Here is a 22205-nt window from a genome sequence, read left to right as displayed (position 1 = left end):
CTTAATCCAATTAAAGATCTGTGGTCAGACTTGAAGATTGCTGTTCACCAGAGGAAACCATCTAACTTGAAGGAGGTGGAGCAGTTTTGCCTTGAGGAATGGGCAAAAATCCCAGTGACAAGATGTGGAAAGCTCATAGAGACTTTTCAAAAGTGACTTGCAGCTGTAATTGCCACAAAAGGAGACTCTACAAAGTACTGACTTTAGGGGGGTGAAAAGTTATGCACACTGAAGTTTTCATTTATTTTGTCCTATTTGTTTGCTTCACAATAAAAAGAAAACCAAATGTTCATAGTTGTAGGCATGTTCTTTACATGAACTACTGCAAACCCTCAAAAAATAGTGAAATTGCAGGTTGTGAGGTAGAAAAACACTAAAAATGCCAAGGGGGTGAATGCAAAAAATAATCAAAGTCCCAGATAACCCCTTTAACCAAATGGTACAAAATGGTACTGAGCTGTTTGATAACATTGTTCAGTTGACCTAAAATAACACACCATCCTTCAAGTAGGTCTGCATGCTGTGGTCTGTTCTATATGTATTACTGATACCTCGGAAAAAGAGAAAAACAAAACAGTAGAAGCAGACTAGAATGCGAAGATGTTTCCTAATTAAAGAAAATTACTTATAATAAGACAATTATGAGCTTGAAAAAGAACAAAAAATATTCCGGCGACTAATCCTGCATGTAAAAGAGTGTCCTTAAAAAGTGCTAAGGTGCTTAGTGTAGGAGAAAGCTGGATTCCAAATGAATGTGATTGCCAGCTGCTGCGAGAGGCACAAATCCATGCTACAGGAGGAACATCAGTTTGTGCCACGTTGAATATTTATTTGAGGAATAACTGCAGCCTAGAGTTTTAATAGTTTATAATAGACCTGAGACTCGATACCCCTCTGTACATAAAACAGAAGATCAAAGTAAAGCCCCTGACTGTTTTACCTTGTATATTAAGCTCTGCATGTTAAGTCTGTGCGGCATTGCTGATTTTATTTTTACAAACACATCCAATCTGCCAAACAAGCATAATTTTCTAACTACTGCTGCAGAGAAGTCATTAGCGTTTCCCAACTAGCTGCGCCATACTTTGTTGACAGGCTCTCGACTCCACATGCTCATGAATTCACTATACTGTATATTTGAGTATGTGTTTTCTATCTCTCCATCTCCGAACTTTCTCAGTATATGTAAATGTCTGTATAATGCCTTCATGTTCTGCTAAACATGAGTGTGGAAGTAATGGCAGTCTCGCACATCATCCCTGTATGTGCAAGGCTTGCATTTTCTATTTATTTTTCTGGTTTTGGTCATATTTTGGTTTTTTTTTTCAGGGGTGTTGGAATCCTTTTATAATCTCCTATATCATTTCTTGTTTATTTATAAATAATTTTGCTAGTTTGTCAGCTACGATGTATTAAAAAACGGAGTATGACCTAAAGATTGACACAATAATGGCCTCTACCTAAGTGAATCATTTTAAATGTCATTCATTTGATTATAATGTACATTTTTCCCATTTAAGAAGGATCTACAACTTCTAAAAAACAAAAAAAAGAAAGAAAAGTCAACTAGCGCCAGCAGAGCATCAGTGCTGGATTATTTGGTTAACGCGTGATATGAAAAGTTGTTTCTTTTGATTTATTTACTACTGTTGCTACTAGCAAGTACCTATGATTTTCTCTTTTGAACATTGTCCTGTTCCCTTATTTTTACAGCTGGCCATGACCCACCCGAGTCACCATTTGAATTTTGGGATGAACCCTGATCATGCCCGAAACTCTCTTTCCAACTGTGGAATTAGACAGCCAAAATATGGAGATCGAAAAGTCCACTACATGCACATGCGGAAAAAGGGTACGTGCAAATATATTTTAATTTGGTTTTTACGTTTTGTCTATTAGGTTTATATATAATAGGAATGTTTGTTTAAAATCCAGTTTTGCATGGAGATTCAGATTCACATTGACCATTTCAAGGCCGAGCCATTCCCCTCACCCCCTGATCGTGCACTTTTTCTGTTTTTTTCATATATGCAGTTTCAAGAGCTCATATTGATATTCAAATAACCTTTCCCTCCTTTTTCGTGATATGTGAGGCCTCATTGTTTTGTTTGTTTTGGGTTTTTTTTTACGCTAAAATGCACTTTAAATTGTTCCCTTTCTGGAACAATTATTTTTACATAATAGACAAGTTTTGAGAGTTTTTTTTTTTTTTTTTTTTTTTTTTTAGTTTAAACGAGGACAGGTATAACTTCTTTTTTTTTTTTCACTTTATTTTGCACATATCTCCTCGCCCCAGTTAAAGAGTAACTTCAGTCTCCCGGCTGTAATGCATAACTCTTCTGGATCTGTTCCTTCCAGCTGCTCCCTCCAGACACTTGAGGATCGCTGGGATCAGAGGGGGAAGCACTGACAGTGCTTCCTAATCTATAGACACAACTCTCCTTTTAGTGTTATCTATATTGTGATCAGAAAGGTAGAGCTGGGAATAAACCATCGTTGACTTCTCTAAGGAGAGTGTGACTTTGATAGCCCAGCTCCCACTCTTGCAGTTGCTTACTATGCAATGCACTTTAGAACATCATTGCAACGTAATATACAGTCTATATAGATATTTAAAGTCTATAATCGGTTCAGAAGTAGTTAAACATCCAGAGGTATAATACCACGTATAATAAAGTTCAAAAGTATTACTTTGTTTCTTTAATATATTTTTTTATTTTGCGATTAATCAGCAATAAATAAATCCTACATCCTAAAATCCATGTTTTTTTCCCATAACTGATACTGTTACTTTTCACCGATATTATTCTCATGTCTATGGTTAAATTGAGTCAAAACCGTAAACAAATTTGTAGTAATTTAACTCTGTAGTGAAAATTCAGTGTAACAGTATGCTGAAGTTAGGGCGTTCTGTGATATCCTATCGCCTCATTTATTTAGTAAACTCCCGCTTGCATAATTAAAGGTTATAAACACCTCTGATAAATATATACATTTTTACATGCTTGTGGTTACCTTTAGTTAAAAATGTTGCAATACATTTGTCTACAAAGTCTGTTCCTTCATATCGAGACTACGATATGCATTTTACAACCTGATCCTAATTTCAGATCTCTTGTTGGAGTTTACCTCCCTGTAATACATGCTGGATGTGAGCAGTGTGTATATCCAGAATGCTGATGACTTTTTCTGGAGCTCGTTTACCAACACTGCTTTATTCATACATTGCTTACCCACAGATTTAGTAAGCTGTCCTTACTGGTAATTTGAATGCTTTTCCTCCTCTTTACTTCCTGCTATCTTTATCACCAGGAAAAGCAAGGGGCAGAATAGAAAGAGGCATCAGAGCCAGGAGCAGATCCCTGATAGATTTTGCAAGATTTGTCGCTATAATGACCCAACTGTGCTGAAAGTAATATATATATCTAGATATAGATATATATATCTATATAGAGAGATATATATATATATATATATATATATATATATATATATATATATATATATATATATATATATATATATATATATATATATATATATGTGTAGAGAGAGAGATATATATGTATATATAGAGAGATATATACAGTGCATTGTGAAAGTATTTGGCCCCCTTGAACTTTTCTACCTTTTGCCACATTTCTAATTTTTTTGACAAGAATCAACAACAAGTGGGACACAATCGTGAAGTTGAGCGAAATTTATTGGATATTTTAAACTTTTTTAGCAAATTAAAAACTGAAAAGTGGGGCGTGCAATATTATTAGGCCCCCTTGAGTTAATATTTTGTAGTGCCACCTTTTCCTGCGATTATAGCTGCGAGTCTTTTGGGGTATGTCTCTATCCGTTTTAAACATTGAGAGGCTGATATTCTTGCCCATTCTTCCTTGCAAAACAGCTCAAGCTCATTGAGGTTGGATGGTGGGCGTTTGTGAACAGCAGCAGTTTTCAGCTCTTGGCACAGATTCTCGATTGGATTCAGGTCTGCACTTTGACTTGGCCATTCTAACACCTGGATACATTTATTTTTGAACCATTCCATTGTAGATTTTGCTTTGTTTGAGATCATTGTCTTGTTGGAAGATAAATCTCCGTCCCAGTCTCAGGTCTTTTCCAGACTTCAACAGGTTTTCTTCCAGAATGGTCTTGTATTTGGCTCCGTCCATCTTCCCATCAATTTTAACCATCTTCCCTGTCCCTGCTGAAGAAAAAGCAAGCCCAAACCATGATGCTGCCACCACCATGTTTCACAGTGGGGATGGTGTTTTGAGGGTGATGAGCTGTGTTGCTTTTACACCAAACATATCGTTTTGCATTGTGGCTAAAAAATTTGATTTTGGTTTCATCTGACCAGAGCACCTTATTCCACATGTTTGGTGTGTCTCCCAGGTGGCTTGTGACAAACTTCAAACGAGACTTTTTATGGATATCTTTGAGAAATGGCTTTCTTCTTGCCACTCTTCCATAAAGGCCAGATTTGTGCAGTGTATGACTGATTGTTGTCCTATGGACAGACTCTCCCACCTCAGCTGTAGATCTCTGCAGTTCATCCAGAGTGATCATGGGCCTTTTGGCTGCATCTCTGATCAGTCTTCTCCTTGTTCGAGATGAAAGTTTAGAGGGACAGCTGGGTCTTGGTAGATTTGCAGTGGTCTGATACTCCTTCCATTTCAATATGATCGCTTGCACAGTGCTCCTTGAGATGTTTTAAACTTGAGAAATCTTTTTGTATCCAAATCCGGCTTTAAACTTCGCCACAACAGTATCTCGGACCTGCCTGGTGTGTTCCTTGGTCTTCATGATGCTCTCTGCACTTGAAACAGACTATCACAGAGCAGGTGCATTTATACGGAGACTTGATTACACACAGGAGGATTCTATTTATCATTACCAGTCATTTAGGAAAACATTGGATCCTTCAGAGATCCTCACTGAACTTCTGCACTGAAAGTAAAGGGGCCGAATAATATTACACGCATCACTTTTCAGTTTTTAATTTGTTAAAAAAAGTTTAAAATATCCAATAAATTTCGTTCCACTTGTTGATTCTAACCAAAAAAAATAGAATTTTATATCTTTATGTTTGAAGCCAGAAATGTGGCAAAAGGTAGAAAAGTTCAAGTGGGCAACTAATTTTTATTTTTCCTTTCATTTCCATTCAGTTTAATTACAGTACTAAAAGTTTTGTCGATTGATCTTGTAATTGTTTGCTGAAAATCTGGCTTTGCCATAATTATTGCTTTTGTTGCCCTTGCCCAAATGAATTTGTAGTCAAGTAATTTATATTCTTTAAAGAGCATTGTATAAAATGATGGGATTAAACAGATTTAATTGCTATTCATGTTAACTGTAGTAAAGGAGCAGAGTTGGAACATAAATTTCAAGCCATCTCTTTTTTACAAGCATATGATGAGAAAATGCTCTTGTATTTTTATGAGTGCCGGCTCCTGAACACTATCGATTAGAGTCATTCCCAGCGTGCTTCTCTGTGAACTTTCCGCTCGCAGTTTTGGAACGGCTTGATCTGTCATTTACGACAACTTTTTTATTTTGCATGGTTACAGGAATAAATACGTTGATAAACATTATGTCCCGTCTGGGGCAGGATGACCCAGCCCCTTCGCGGTAAGAGGACTTTCACTTTATTACACATTTTGCAAAAAATGTAAAAACCATATTTTATGAGTATTTGCAGTTTTTACTTTGCGCACATCCCTCTTGTTTGTAAAGTAAAAATAATAAAGCTTTCCAATGAAGGCAAAATCCACACTTGGCAGTTGGATGTTGGTTTTTTTTATGGCTGACCTAGCGGGTCCTAAATGAATGAAATACATAGCAAATGACTAGATTTGTTTCGCCTTTGTGTTGGCTGAAAAAGATGCCTCACAAGCTAAAATGACAGCTCTCAACATAGTGCCCAGCTGAGATCTATCAGTAAGTGTCTGACAAATCCAACCCGTACGTGACCCATAAAGGGGACCATGTTGATTTTAATGCAGCCGTATGTTTTGATGACTTTGCCATTTTACTTAGGTCACCAGAACAAAAGTGACCAATCTTTGCTCTTATTTTATTCACACTGCTCCTTTGATTAATCCATTTTTTTCTTTTAATTTGCCATACGGTGCCATAGATACGGCCTTTTTTATTCAGTGCTGATTTTTATGGTCTTTACCAAGTGGGCGTCGCTCACAGGATTCTCTGGGGGCATGTTTTTAGGCTGCTCTGTATAATAACCCCGTAAGCCACGCGCCCCCTTGTAGCGATCATTAAACACTAAATCAAACTGAAATTGTATTTTCAGATTTTTTTTAAAAAAAAGAAGAATATTTAGGGGAGCATTGATAGTAAAAATAAGAGCAGCAACTAGTCACTATTCACCTGTTGACAGATCCTATTTAAAATGATCACTTCCTTGCATGTGATCTCCTTACAATTACACAAGAATTTAATGTGTATAAAATAATGATATAAATGATGGACTATCTCCTACTTTGATAACCTACTCCATTTGTTGGCTCTGTTCACTTTAGAATTTTTTTCTTTTCTTTGAGTTATTATTCACAGACCTGTTTTTCCTCAATTCTTAAAACCACTTGCAATTCTACAGAAACCCTAGATTTTCTCCGCATGGTTCTTCATTCTGTCGAAAAGACTATATTATCCCCTCATCTCAAAATTGTGCCATATCTGCTGGTTTGTGATGCAGGCTATGTAGAAAGCATAGACATTTGAACAGAGGCTTCTGTATTTAGTACCGGCTGCCGTACTGTACTACTTTTACAGGAGATTTTGTACACACGATTCAGCACAAATTGGAAGCTCCAGCTAATATTAATAATTTGGTGATAAAGTGTTTTAAACTAATGCATTAAAGGAAATCTGTCAGCAGGTTTTGCAGCATATTGTGGGGGGAAAAGACCCTGATTCCAGTGATGTATCACTTAGTTTACTGGGTGTAACAGTTGTGACAGAGTTCTTACATGTAGCAGAGCTCAGAAAGCTAACCCCACCCAGAGCCCCTGATTAGCAGTTTTCTGTGTGCAGTATTTATTGACAGTAAGGTGCATTGTATTGAAACAGCACACAGCCTATTAAGTGACACATTACTGAAATCAGTGTCTTAGCCCTTACCTCATGCTGCCCTCTGATTAAGGCTACGGTCACTCTATCAGTATTTGGTCAGTATTTCACACCAGTATTTGTAAACCAAAACCAGGAGTGGGTGATAAATACAGAAGTGGTGACGTGTTTCTATCATACTGTTCCTCTGATTGTTCCACTCCTGGTTTTAGGTTACCAATACTGATGAGAAATACTGACCAAATACTGAGTGTGACCATAGCCTAAATAGCAAAATCCTTCTGACAGATTCCCTTTAATGGAGAAGCCTTTCTTACAATATACAGTATTTATAACCAATTCGCTTTTATTTCCGAATTTATATTTTTCAAATGGGATATGAACTTTAGGTATATTAAGTGGTTAATAGTAAGTAATGAGTAAAATGTTCACTAATTGGTTTACCTAATGTCCATGTAAATGGTTTCTGAAAGAATGGAATGGCCGTCTATTAATTCAGGTCTCGTCCGTCTTTCCCTTAAAACATGAGCATGTCCACTGCCGTTGTCCCCATATCCTGTTAGAATGAATCCATAAAGCCCTTGCTGGGATGTGCACTGATTTCGCCCTCTTACACTGCAGTCTGACAATCAATGTGGTCTTATTTCTGCTGGACATTGGATTTCGGGAACGTTCTTCATTAGATTGGTATAATATAAAAATATGTGGACCTATAAACCATAGTAAATCTTTTTACAGCTCCACTCTTACTGCTTGGGATCCTTTAGCATGCAAAACTAATGAGAGCTTTTTGTCTCTAGGATAAACCACAATGAACGACTGGAGTTCTTAGGTGACGCTGTGGTTGAATTTTTAACAAGGTAAAAGACAACGAAGTTCTGCTCAATAACTATCGTGTTCTTGCCTTTATTTCAGATAGTAAGAATTCAGCATTCATCAGATGATGCATAAATAATATATTATTTATCATTATTATTTCCAATTTATTATACTTTTTATTGTCAAGAGATCCTCGAATACATGGAGCTTTAATTAATCCTATGCCTTTTTTTTACCATGCCTTTTTAAAGCACCACTCCGGCATTTTTTTTTATTTCACGCCAACATGGTGCATGTTCCCTGCCCATAGAAAAATACTTACCATCCGGCGTCTTTTGCTCTTCCCGGCGCCACTCTGGTCCCATTCCGCCATCTTGGAACCACAGTTCCTGACTGACCTGAAGTCAGAGGTAACGGTCACAAGCTCTCAGTGTAAGTGTATGAGATCCTCGTTCTGTCTGTCAAAGACTTACATTGAGAAATAACCTCCGGCTCACACACTAAACACTGAAGCGATCCAGCTAGGGACAAATAGAAGTAGACGGCGGGACTGAGAACAGAAGAAGACGGCAGCTGATAAGCATTTTACTATGGACAGGGAACAGGCATTAGTGATACCACTGCAGCGGTGAAATTAAACTAAAAAAAATGCCGGAGTGGTGCTTTAAGTCAAGAATCAGGTGGGTGAAATCTGAACGAAGTGCCCCTAAGGTCATGATCAGCCGTCATTTCTCATTGCTGAGTTGGCATTACCCCGCACTATGTTGCCACCATTCAGCACTGAATTTGGAGGACTTTTTGGCAATGAACACTTTCCAGAAGAAATAACTGAGAAATGACCCAACGCCATGCTCACTTAATCCAGCTAGTCTGAACATAATTATTTCTGCAGCCCATTGTCCATTTTATCAAGCCATATCTATATATGCACATACACCTATACTAGATTGAAGTGTGTATCTGTATGATGGCCATGAGAGGTTTGTGGCTGACAAGTAGTGGTTTATTGCAGTTACCTCCAGTGAATGGGTTTAAAGGGCTTGTCCAACACTGGACAATGCCTTCTTACTTGCTAATATGCCTTCCAGTAATGTTGGCATTGTCTCCTCAAGCAAGTCACTTGACATTGTTACATGAGTGCGGCAGCCTTCACACTTTTGTGAGACAAAACAGTTCTGTATGATAGAAGTGTGAAGGCTGCAGCTGATCAGCGTCTGTTGATTGACTGCAGCGGTCATATGTAATACCAGTATGCCGTGATCGCCGGGAGACATAGCTGGAGCAGTGCAGGTCTGGGAGGTGAATATGTGATATTTAATGCTACCTTGGGTCACTCTAGCATTTAAGAAGGAGTAATCCATTAGTGGAAGCTCCTAAAATACCGCCTCAGCATAAAGCCGCGAGGAGTGGAGAGCGGCACTCGCTGCCCATCCCGCACCTTTATGACCGCAATATTGAGTCTTTACCACAAGAGAAGCACATAGTTATACCTTGTGCTCATATTATGTCTTAGGTTGCGGACTTCTTTGGTTGTGTGGAACACAAAATGTTGCACTATGATTTCTCCATATTATACCTGGATAACAGGCGCCAATATCTTTCCGCCTTATTTGTCAGCAGGTGTATAAAGGTGGATACGTTAGCTGCTCTGACGGAGCGGATTGCTATGATTTTGGAAGGGTGTATTTGGCCCTGTGTATTTGATTTCCGTCCCTCTTCAATCTCCTAGCCTTTTATCGCTCTGTAGTAAAGCTGAGCATGTGTAAATCATTATGGAGAGGTTCGGATGTTCTCAGAACAGTGTGTCTTCTATAGCACAGGCCTCTTAAAAGCTGCAGTATCATGAAGCATTTTTATGGATTTGCTGGCTGGCTATATTGCTCTGTCCCCAATGCCTTTAAGCCTGCTCTGACGCTTCTCGATTTTACTTTTTTCTTATAAATCTAACGGTCTCTTGAAGCAGGCTTTTTTTTTTCTAAGAAAATATGCCTGAATATATACAACTGATGCAGTTCGCAACGGAGCAGTGCCATCTGGGTAATTATCACCCATAATTAATATAGAAATTCCGAGGGCTGGCTCTGGCATTCAGAAATTACATTTTCATCAATACATATTTCTTTCTAACCAAGAAACGAACTCCTATAGAAAGTGAATGATGTAGAGATCTCCACAAATGGGTTAGAATGGATTTTCCCTCCAGTAGTTCTATGCAGATTGTGTGTCCTATTCATACATACCGATGCAATTTCCGAATGCCCTTGTCTCACATTGCAAGGACAATGAAATAAATGCATTTGCCGGTGGTACTAGCATCTGCACTTTTTTTCTTTGTATTTTTGTGCTCTTGCAGAATGTAGGATATGTTTAATCGCTTTCCCTTTCCTAGCCGACAGCCTAACCTTGGAATTTACACGAAGAAATACGGCAGACTATACAGTAGTTTGTGCTTTTTGCTTGCTTCTGACATATAACCAAGAAACATACTGCAGAAATTTCTGAAGTGCAGTTTTGGAGCTGATTTATGAAACATTACTAAAAACCCACAGTGTAACCTGTGAGGAGATATAAAAAAGGAGAGAAGAAGGAAGCTGTAATGCCTATATTTCTCTGTAATAGGAAAGCAAGAGTTTCTCAACGATGGATGAAAGCATGGAAACTTATTTGAGTGGGAAGTACAGAGTTGGGGAGCAGAAATGTAATATAGAGTCTGTGTGTGTATATGTATGCTTTTTTTTCTTGTTTTGCTACCTCACAACCTGCAATTTCAGTTTTTTGGAGGATTTGCATCAGTGCATGCTAAGAACATGCCTACAACTGTGAACATTTGTTTTTTTTATTGTGAAGCAAAGAACAAAATAACTGAAAACTACAGTGTGCATAACTATTCACCCCCTAAAGTCAGTACTTTGTAGAGCCTACTTTGGCGGCAATTACAACTGCAAGTTACTTTGGATAATCTGAGCTTTCCACATCTTGCCACTGGGATTTTTGCCCATTCCTCAAGGCAAAACTATTAAAACTGTCAAGTTAGATGGTTTCCTCTGGTAAACAGCAATCTTAAAGTCTGACCACAGATTCTCAATTGAATTAAGGTCCGGGCTTTGATTAGGCCACTCCAAAATATTACACGTTTCCCCTTAAACCACTCGAGTGATGCTTTACCAGTATGCTTTGGGTCATTGTCTTGTTGGAAGGTGAACCTCCGTCCTAGTCTCAAATCACTGATAAACTGAAACAGATTTTGCTCAAGAATATCCCTGTATTTCGCACCATCCATCTTCCCCTCAACTCAGACCATTTTTCCTATCCCTACTGCCAAAAAACATCCCCACAGCATAATGCAGCCACCACCACGTTTCGCTGTGAGGATTGTGTTCTTGGAGTGATGAGCTGTTTTGGTTTGGCACCAGACATAGCGTTTACCTTGGTGGCCAAAAAGTTAAACCAGACCCTGTGTTCACTAGGTGTCAGTCTGCTGGACGGAGAAGAGCCGAGTGCGCTGCTGGTGAGTGTCCAGCCAAAATGTGAGCTGTAGCTGAGAGAGGGACATGCTGGGGTCTCTCTCTGAATGGAGACTGCATGGGTCAGATAGGAAAGCTGAGCAGTCTGTGAGAGCTGCAGAGTACAGTGTGGAAGCTGGAGCCTGTTCAGTATGAACTTTAGCCAGAGTTGAACACTTCTGTTTGGCGCTGTATGTTGCTGGAGCTCAGGCTAAAGGGGATACCGCAACTTGTGGAATTGTCTTTTCGGTATATGAAGTTTTCTCCGGGAGAAAGGACTATTATGATCTGTTTGGCTGAGCCTGCACTCACATATATTTAACAAATACAACATATTTGCTGTTATACCTATGTGCACATTAGAGGCTGTTTTTGATTTGAAATCCCTTGGAGTTTTATGAAAGCAATAAAACTGCACATGTTTGAACCAAACTGCATTGCATGTGTGAACACTACCTAAGGCCTACCTGAGAGTGTGAATCCCTACAATATATTTTGTGAAAAAGTTTTGCGTATGTGTGGAAAAAATATTGCAATGTAAGGATTCAAAAATAAGTGTTAATAGATTATTAATTATTTAGCAACACGTAATGTGAGTGAAAAAAATAGAAATCTAAATCAAATCAATATTTTTATGACCAGCATTTGGCTTCACACTGCATCACATCATCAAGTTTTTGAAGGTACTCTGCAGTGAGTATTTATGAAAGCATTCTTATTTTTCAGCATTTTTGACACAACTTTATAAAACTTTTGTACATTATTCTATGCATATATATGATATCTATGTCTATGTATAATATATACTGCTCAAAAAAATAAAGGGAACACTTAAACAACACAATGTAATGTGGCATGCAGAAGTAGTGCTGTTGCTTCAAAAGCATCCAGCAATTATTAGAGTTAACACAATCACAGGAGACAGGAAGTGTTGTGCTTCAGAAACATCCAGCAACTAGAGAGGTTAACACAGTCACAGGAGACAGGGAGTGGTTAGCAGAGCCCCAGCGGGTGAGTGGGGAACTTGTTGATTAGTCTGGCTGGAGCCAAAGGGAAAAGTGGTGTGTGTGATCTGTATCTCACAAAAGTGCCCGGGAAGTGAACAGGATTCAGACCAGGAGTGAAGCTAAACACTGGTCAGATAGACTTCCTGAACTAACAGTGCCGAGTATTATCATGCAGGAACATAAGGACTGGAAGGAATTGTGTCTCAGGGATCATCTCCATCAAAGCAGGATAAAGAATGCTGTGTACTACTCTGCCTCTGTGAAGGAAAAGCATGTGGTTGTGGGTGCATAGAAGTGTGCTGTTAAAGAGACTTGATCTGTGCTGTACTGTGCTACTGGAAAGACTGTTTATTCTTGTGCTTTAAGAAGAAACCGTACTGTTTGTTACTGGAACCTGTTGCTCAAGAGACTTAAATTTCACTGGCTTCATATTAAATGCTACTGTTCTACCGTATATGAGGACTCTTGTCAAATGTGTCTGGTCAGCAAGTGAATCCACCCACCTGCCTATGCCTGAGGGTCAATACCCCCTGTATGACTGAGAGAGCTGCAGCATATGTTCGCCATGAGTAACAGTTCCCCCAGGATTCCAATGAATTCATGTAACCTATCTCGCCCCTATCTGAACCAAGCGGCGTGCTTGTAACAGTAACTCCAAGTCAATCACACTTCTGTGAAATCAACCTGCCCAGTTATGAAGCAACACTGATTGTGAATCAATTTGTCCTGCTGTTGTGCAAATGGGACAGACAACTGGTAGAAATGATAGGTAATTAGCAAGACAACCCCTCTAAAGGAGTGGTTCTACAGGTGGTTACCACAGACCATTTCTCTGTTCTCATCTTTTTTGGCTGTTGATTTGGTCATTTTTGCATTTTGCCATTGCTCATTGCTCTCACCCATAGAGGTACAGTAGCATGAAGCTGTGTCTACAGTACAACCCACAGAAGTTGCTCAGGTAGTGCAGCTCATCCAGGATGCAAGCTGTGGCAAGAAGAGTAGCTGTGTCTGTCAGCACAGTGTCCAGAGCCTCGAGCAGATACCAGGAGACGTGGAGGGGGCCGTAGGAGGGCAACAACGCAGCAGCAGAACCGCTACCTCCTCTTTGCGCGAGGAGGAGCAGTGCCAGAGCCCTGAAAAATGACCTTCAACTGGCCACTAACATCCATGTTTCTTCTCAAACTGCCTGAAACCGACTCCATGAGGGTGGTATGAGGGCCCGATGTCCACAAGTAGGTGTTGAGCTTATAGCTCAAAACCGTGCAGGGCGGTTGTCATTTTCCAAAGAACACCAAGATTGGCAGATTCAATATTGGCACCCTGTGCTCTTCAAGGCTGAGAGCAGGTTCACACTGAGCACATGTGACAGAGTCTGGCGACGCCGTGGAGAGCATTCTGCTGCCTGCAACATCCTCCAGCATGACCGGTTTGGCAGTGGGTCAGTAATAGTGTGAGGAGGCTTTTCTTTGGAGAGCCACACAGCCCTCCATGTGCAAGGCATTGATGGTTTGGACTGTTTAAATAAAATGGTGGTCGGCGCTCATAGCACAGGAGCGTTTCTGCTACATAGAGGTGATCTGCTCATCACCTCTATGTAGCAGAGGTGATCAGACAAGTGCTGTTTTTAGTCTCCTATGGAGACTATAGAAGCATGCAAAAAGTGAAAAAAATGTTTTTAAAAATATTAAAAAAATATATAAAAGTTTAAATCACCCCCCTTTCGCCCCATTCAAAATTAAATAATAAAAAAAAACACACATACACATTTGGTATTGCCGCGTTCAGAATCGCCCGATCTATCAATATAAAAAAATAATTAATCCGATTGGTAAGCGGCGTAACAAGAAAAAAATTCTAAACGTCAGAATTACGTTTTTTGGTCACCGCAACATTGCAATAAAATGCAATAACGGGCGATCAAAACATCGGATCTACCCCAAAATGGTATCAATAAAAACTTCAGCTCGGCACGCAAAAAATAAGCCCTCATCCTTCCCCAGATCCCGAAGAGTGGAGACGCTACGGGTCTTGGAAAATGGCGCCTTTTTTTTTTTTTTAAATCAAACTTGGGAATTCTTTTTCACCACTTAAATATAAAAGAACCTATACATGTTTGATGTCTACGAACTCGTAATGACCTGGAGAATAAGAATGGCAGGTTAGTTTTAGCATCCAGTGAACGTGGTAAAAAAATAATTAAAAAAAATCTGTGGTATTGCACTTTTTTTGCAATTTCACCGCACTTGGAATTTTTTTCCTGTACACGATATGGTAAAACCAGTAATGTCGTTCAAAAGTACAACTCATCTCGCAAAAGATAAGCCCTCACATGGCCATATTGACCAAAAAATAAAAACGCTATGGCTCTGGGAACAAGGGGAGCAAAAGACGAAAATGCAAAAACTGAAAATCCCAGGGTTGCGAAGAGGTTATGGTTCATTTTCACAGGCTGGTAATTCGTTAGATTCTAGCATGAGCGATACAGTTGTTCACGGTAATTGTGTAATATGAATGGGTCTAGTGACTGAACGATGTGTCCAAAAACGCTAGTTCAACGCGCATGAAATAATTAGTGATTGAACAAAATCTCATTCATCTTTCGATAATTGTGTAATGTAAATGGAGAATGTTTCCTCATACCACAATTAGACCGGCAAAAAGGAGGAGTGTAAATCCTAAATGGCTATGGCTGTCAGTGATTGGTTGATCGTGATCCTATTATTGCTAATTGATAATCCAGCCTTTTTTTCAGTTATTCGATTAGATTTTCTTTGTACAGTATCAACAGAAATGTTCTTACGATACTTTATGAATTCAAATGAAATAGTATAATTTATAGGATCTAAACGTTGGAGACGCCTGCACTTGCTAGTCGTGAGTGATGATCGCATCAGTTAAGCGATTATCTGCTTGTGTAAAAGAAGCCTTAGTCCTACCTATAGGTTGTGAGGTGTGCTATGCAGATGCATGTGTTATTACAGCCACTACAATGGAAACATGTGAAAGCCTCTTAAAAGGTACACCCTAAATGAATACTAGAGAGGTAAGAAAAGAATTGAAAAAATAAAATGCATTACAACTTGTTATCTGAGTCTCCGGGCACATGTCGAATGATATCCCGTGCGATACAGGGTTACTGTAAAAATCTCCTAATTTTCTGTGCACTGGTGACTGGAGCATATTTTCTGCACCACAAATATGACATCTAATTAAATATGCCGTACAAAAGGCATGATCTGAGATAAGCGATGTACGTCATGTCCCTGGCCCTTCTCGCTAACCACCTCCATTACAAGTGCCATGCCACCAATCCATTTTTCAGAAATGCAGAGGAGCCTCTGACTTTTACTGTTTGTAGAGAATAAAAGCTGTAGTGTATGTATGTGTGTATGTGTGTATATGTGTGTATATATATATATATATATATATATATATATATATAATATATAATCTGTTACATTATCTTAGGACAGTGGTCTCCAGGCTGTGACTCTTGATGTTGCAAAGCTACAACTCTCAGGATGACTGGACATTCACAGTTATAGAAACCAAATATGTATGTGCGGTGTAACCCCTTCACTGCCAAATATAGGAAATGAAGGGGTGGAGCTAATATATTTTATCAAAAAACAGAATCCAATTATTTCTGAATGCTGGGGTGAACGAGAGAACTCCATGGTTCTGTGTCATAGCCCCCTGTACAGACTTCCAGCAACTTCTCTTCATGTAATCACCCCTCTTACCAGTCAGAGGATGTGTTCAATGCCAGATTTGTGAAGTGAGAGTTTTGTGCCTTTTTCGTTTTTACTAATGTGAAAAGATGAGCAATTGTACATCTAATCACTTTGTGTTATCACGCCATTTATTGTCTTCTTGATCCAAATGTTTAGCTGCATTTGGATCTTGGAGATATTTTGTTTCTAAACTTTTAATGATTTGGTGAAGATACTTGTACGTTCACAAGCTGTACGTGACATGCATTAACTCTACACACCTTTTGATTTTTGTATTTAAGGACTTGTGTGCCTATAACGCTACCTGCTTGTGTCAGCATGTTAGACAAAAACATACATTTTTATCCATTTTTTTTTTTTTTACAAAACGTTGCATGCGAAAGCACAATCACATGAATCCTCACATTAATGTCTAATGTATGGTGGCTTTTTTTTATTTATTTATTAAATGATCAAAAGTATGAAAATTGTCCTTAGGAAAGAAAGGACTAAAGGTTAAATGGGCAGCACGGTGGCTCAGTCGTTAGCACTGCAGCCTTGCAGCGCTGGGGACCTCGGTTCAAATCCCACCAAGAACAACATCTGCAAGGAGTTTGTATGTTCACCCTGTGTTTGCGTGGGTTTCCTCCAAGTTCTCCGGTTTCCTCCCACACTCCAAAGACATACTGATAGGGAATGTAGATTGTTAGCGCCGATGGGGACAGTGCCCATAATGTCTATATGTGGAATATGTTGGCTCTACACTGTGTTCTGAATTATTAGGCAAGTTGTATTTTAGAGGATTATTTTTATTATTGATCAACAACTATGTTCTCAATCAACCCAAAAGACTTAATATTTTTGGAAGTTGGAGTGTTTTTTTTTAGGTTTGGCTATCTTAGGAGGATATCTGTTTGTGCAGGTAACTATTACTGTCTCGAATTATTAGGCAGCTTAATAAAAACCAAATATAATCCCATCTCACTTGTTTATTTTCACCAGGTAAACCAATATCAGTGCACAAAATTTAGAAATAAACATTTCTGACATACAAAAACCAAAATAATTAGTGATCAATATAGCCACCTTTCTTTATGATGACACTCAACAGCCTTCCATCCATAGATTCTGTCAGTTGCTTGATCTGTTTTCGATCAACATTGCGTGCAGCAGCCACTACAGCCTCCCAGACACTGTTCCGAGAGGTGTACTGTTTTCCCTCCCTGTAGAGCTCACATTTTATGATGGACCACAGGTTCTTTATGGGGTTCAGATCAGGTGAACAAGGGGGCCGTGTCATTATTTTTTCTACTTTTAGACCTTTACTGGCCAGCCACGCTGTGGAGTAGATGGATGCATGTGATGGAGCATTGTCCTGCATGAAAATCATGTTTTTCTTGAACGATACGGACTTCTTCCTGTACCACTGCTTGAAGAAGTTGTCTTCCAGAAACTGGCAGTAGGTCTGAGAGTTGAGCTTCACTCCATCCTTAACCTGAAAAGGTCCCACAAGTTCATCTTTGATGATACCAGCCCATACCAGTACCCCACCTCCACCTTGCTGGCGTCTGAGTCGGAGTGGAGCTCTCTGCCCTTTACTGATCCAGCCTCTGGCCCATCACGAGTCACTCTCATTTCATCAGTCCATAAAACATTTGAGAAATCAGTCTTAAGATATTTCTTGACCCATTCTTGAAGTTTTATCTTATGTTTCTTGTTCAAAGGTGGTCTTTTTTCAGCCTTCCTTACCTTGGCCATATCCCTGAGTATCGCACACCTTGTGCTTTTTGATACTCCAGTAACGTTGCAGCTCTGAAATATGGCAAAACTGGTGGCGCATGGCATCTTGGCAGCTTCACGCTTGATTTTCCTCAATTCATGGGCAGTTATTTTGCACCTTTTTTGGCCAACACGCTTCTTGCGACCTTGTTGGCTATTTGCCATGAAACGCTTGATTGTTCGGTGCTTCAAAAGTTTGGAAATTTCAAGACTGCTGCTTCCCTCTGCAACACATCTCACAATTTTGGACTTTTCAGAGCCAGTCAAATCTCTCTTCTGACCCATTTTGCCAAAGGAAAGGAAGTTACCTAATAATTAAGCACACCTTATATAGGGTGTTGATGTCATTAGTCAACACCCCTCCTCATTACAGAGATGCACATCACCAGATTTACTTAATTGGGAGTTGGCTCTCAAGCCTATGCAGCTTGGATTAGGACAACATGTATAAAAAGTATCATGTGATCAAAATACTCATTTGCCTAATAATTCTGCACGCGGTGTATATACGGTAAATTAAAAGATTATTATAAATTCAGCTCCAGTATGTCTCCACATCTGCTTAGAGGTACTTCTTGGCGCCCTATACAAGACTTATCCGTGTACTATTTAATACAAAGCCAGCACCCCTCCATGAATAGTAGGTGTGTGAGTGGTTGTTTCATCAGTATTTATCATGGGTGCCTGCTGCATCCTGTAGTGCTTAGTTTTGTGATCGGTGTCTGTAAATACGGCTGCCTTCATTCTGCGCTATTTTCTGAGGTTATCACTTAGTAATATTAGTTTTCCTGCGCCTAGTCTTGTTGGCAGTTTCCTAATGCTGTGTTCAGGCCCAGCCATGTAGCGAGACCTCATGGGTCAGAGTGGTGTGGAGAAGCATGGCGCCTGGAGGTTTCTATTTGTGCTTCTCCCAGTGAAGCATGTTGAAAGACATAAAAGGCCGCCCAGCCCTCCTCCTGATTGTAAGTGCGGAGACGTGTTTGTATTTAGCACTCTGTCGCTGTACTGCGGCACCATACTGCTAAACTGTCATGTTTTCTTTGATAAACACGGGGCATGTTTCTGTGCTCGTAGCCTGTAACATCCCTCTTCAGATATGGGGCTTCCTTTGAAGTCTTTTACAGTGCTGATGGGCTCAAAATGTAAGATTACAGAATGAAATCCAGCGTGACTGTCGTGTCAAATGCCTTTTTATTTTATTTTTTCCCCTCTCTCCTCCCTCTTGAAGGATCAGCTTGCCTGGAACAGATAGGCAGCTTCCAAAGCTTGAGTCCAATTTGCAGGAAGACGGGCGATTATTTCAAAATGTTTGTCACTTCTACTTGCTGTGATTTATCTCTGATCTTGTATTTCCTAACCTGAAGTGAAAAGCTTGTTTACAAGTGAGATTAGTTTTATGGGAATACACATTGGAAGGGATTAGAAGATAGAAGAAGCCTTATGTGCAGTATGGGCTGGTTAGCGTTTAATTCATCTGGCCTGAAGATTCGGCAATTACCTTCTTGAAACGTTCATAAAATTTGTGCAAAATAAATAAATGAGCTTCTATCTACATGTGCTAACGGAAGCGTACTTTTGCTCATGTCAAATCCATTTGTTCCGATCTAGAATGTATAGTCTTTTTATTTATTTTTTTTAGAGTTCATACTTTTTGACTCTTGATTTTCAAGGTTGACATCGTTCAAGTTTCTTCAGCTTTTGTGGTCTTTTTTTACGAACCATTCTACTCTCTGGTGACATAGCTGACATTTCTTTGTCACGGTTCATGTCATTCCTAACGATCTGATCCTTCCTCCGTCTTTTGGATGATGGCTGCACAGATTTGTCAGTCCAGGTTGTGCTCTGGTTTGTCATTTCAGCGCTGGTTCATTGAAAGGCTTATCTTTCGGTTCCTCTCATTACGGTTGTCGTCTGTTGTGTTGATATTGATAAATAGTAAATTTGGTCTTCTCTTATAAGTATAGTGCTTAAACTTTTTTGTTTGTTTCACCGCCGTTTGCTGTGTAGTTGTATTGGTATTATTTTGGGGTACATAAAACTTTTTGATCAATCTTTTTTCCCAAATTTTTGGAAGATACTGCAGGATGAACAAGAAAGAACAATTTTTGTTGTCTTAGCAGTATACAACATATTCATTTTATTATTACTTATGAGGCAATAGCAATCATTCTTTTTTTGTTGTTTTAATTTTTATTTTTATGAAACCCTTTTCTTATTAGCCAAGTAGGCTTATTTACATGGCTGACCTTTTGGTCCAAGTTTGACTCAAGGCTGCCAAAGGCACCCACAGTCTCACCCACCCTATATCGAACTACTTAAGTGCCAAAAATAGCATTCGATCAAGCAAGCAATGGTGCTGACACAGGTCCCAATAACATGGCAATACTAAGTTTGAGTGAATTGCAAAATTTTTGCAGAATTAAAACCATATCCCAGGGAAAAAAAATGAGGAAATACATTGTGGCCACCCGAGTTCACCCTATAAGCTGACATTTTCTGTGCTCTGTAACTTACTTGTCCCCTTTGCTGTGTAGGCTGAGACATCTGAGGGCAGAAGATTAAGGTGCCATTACACTTCATGATTATCTTGAATTGAGCATTCTTAAAGAAGTTGTCCACTACTTTTACGTATCCTTAGGATAAGTCAACAATGTCTGATCAGCGAGGGTCCAACACCCAACACCTCCGCCCATCAGCTAATATCAGTGGCAACGGCTGCCGGCCGGAAGTGCTCACTTGATGAGCTGCTCCGTCTTCCTGTAGTGCCCGAGTCTTGGTACTAGACATCCGCCTCCTATTCAAATCAATAGGAGGCGGATGAGTAATATCCTGCGGTGGCCACTATCAGAAGACAGTTAGCTCCACAAGTGAGTACTTCCGGCCAGCGACACTTATAACACCTATAATTCTCAATTCTGGGGTAAAATCTGTTTTTAATGAGGATAGTTTACCTTACTCAGACGGCAAATGACAGTCGCTACTTATGAGATTCTATGGTTATCGGAAAAGCTAGAGCGGCAGCCCCCTCATTTCCTTCCTTTTTACATAGAACTTTGAGCAACAACTGCAATCATCTATCGAAGTAATAATAAAGTGTCTTCACTGAATACAAATGTTACCCGTTCATTAGGAATTTTGAGTATATGATGATTTTTAGCCATTAACATAATCAGGCTAGCCACCATACAGCACATACATCCTCCTGTACTGTCTGCATGCACAGTGCACAATGTCGGTTTGTATCCCCAATATGTCTATTAAAAAATATTAGAGAATACATAGAAAAGGAATAATAAACATATTTCACAGTATATATAAATATATAGTTTATTAGAAGAAGCACATTCCAGAACTTAGAAATTGCAACAACAACAAGAAAAAGTCATGGAATTTTAGAAATCCTAAGATTAATAGATACGTTAATGATATGCCAATGGTGGAAAAATGGTAACAAAATTTCAGAACCTCTCGATTTAATCAACACCAAGTATGAGCGCCATACACAGAAATACACTCGCACGCCTTTGCCGCTTTCAATGAGCTAATTAATAGTTGTCCGTGGAGTATTCTGCAACGTTGAATGCACGTGGGCAAACAAATCATCAAGATCCGCTGCTGGCAGCTGCCTTTACAATTGCCGATCAATGATGTATCAGATTTTGTGGACAAAAGAAGGCCGGCGACACTGCAGTCCACGGTAGTGCGTTTAGGTCACACGTGCTGTGCATAGTAGCAACTTGTGGCCTGGCGCTGTTGTACAATTGCAAGGGGAAAGGCTTATAGCGGATCTTGATGATTTGTGTGCCCAAGTGCATTCAGCGTGGCAGAACATTCCTCATCTATTTCTAACCTAATTGATACCGTGTAAAGGTGTGTAAGGGTGTGTACTTAGCGTTCATTCTCCGAACTGAATGAATCGAGATCTTATGAAAATTTTGCTTCAATTTGCAGTTAGGTACTGTCCCTATTGGCACCTTGTCATGGTGGGGTGGCGGTTGCATTTTTTTGATCAAAACAATGTTAAGTACTGTTATTTACATGTACTATTATTATTTATTTACTTACTACAGGGTATTTGCTCGTTTTGTTTTTATCTCCGGTTCTGATTTGTACTTATTGTAGATCATTCCAGCTTTATCTTTTTAATCATCTATACTTATTGATTTAAGCTACATTTTATTGTAACCAGGATGTTCAGCCAGTATGAGTAAGTGAGCATCAAAGGCATGTAAACCGCTTCCCTGGCTGTGTGTCTGAAGCCATGTGTTGTCATTGACAGCCTGGCACAATGTGTGCAGCCT

General features: G+C 39.4%; 1 protein-coding gene across 2 annotated transcripts in view; it reads left to right on the top strand.

Annotated features, from left to right (window-relative positions):
* The window catches only part of DROSHA (drosha ribonuclease III), a 303644-nt gene that overhangs the window by 183615 nt on the left and 97824 nt on the right, over positions 1-22205 (top strand). For both annotated transcript variants that reach the window (XM_073678641.1, XM_073678640.1), the window contains exons 18-20: positions 1714-1852; positions 5565-5625; positions 7884-7943. In XM_073678641.1, the coding sequence (XP_073534742.1) occupies positions 1714-1852; positions 5565-5625; positions 7884-7943 (260 nt within the window). The remainder of the gene's footprint in view (positions 1-1713; positions 1853-5564; positions 5626-7883; positions 7944-22205) is intronic.

This window comes from Phyllobates terribilis, unplaced genomic scaffold (genome assembly GCF_046119375.1).
Source record: "Phyllobates terribilis strain yellow unplaced genomic scaffold, ASM4611937v1 Scaffold_4__5_contigs__length_816908805, whole genome shotgun sequence".
NCBI lineage: Eukaryota > Metazoa > Chordata > Amphibia > Anura > Dendrobatidae > Phyllobates > Phyllobates terribilis.
Note: the sequence above shows the minus strand (reverse complement) of the source record. Positions and strands in the feature narration are given on the sequence as shown.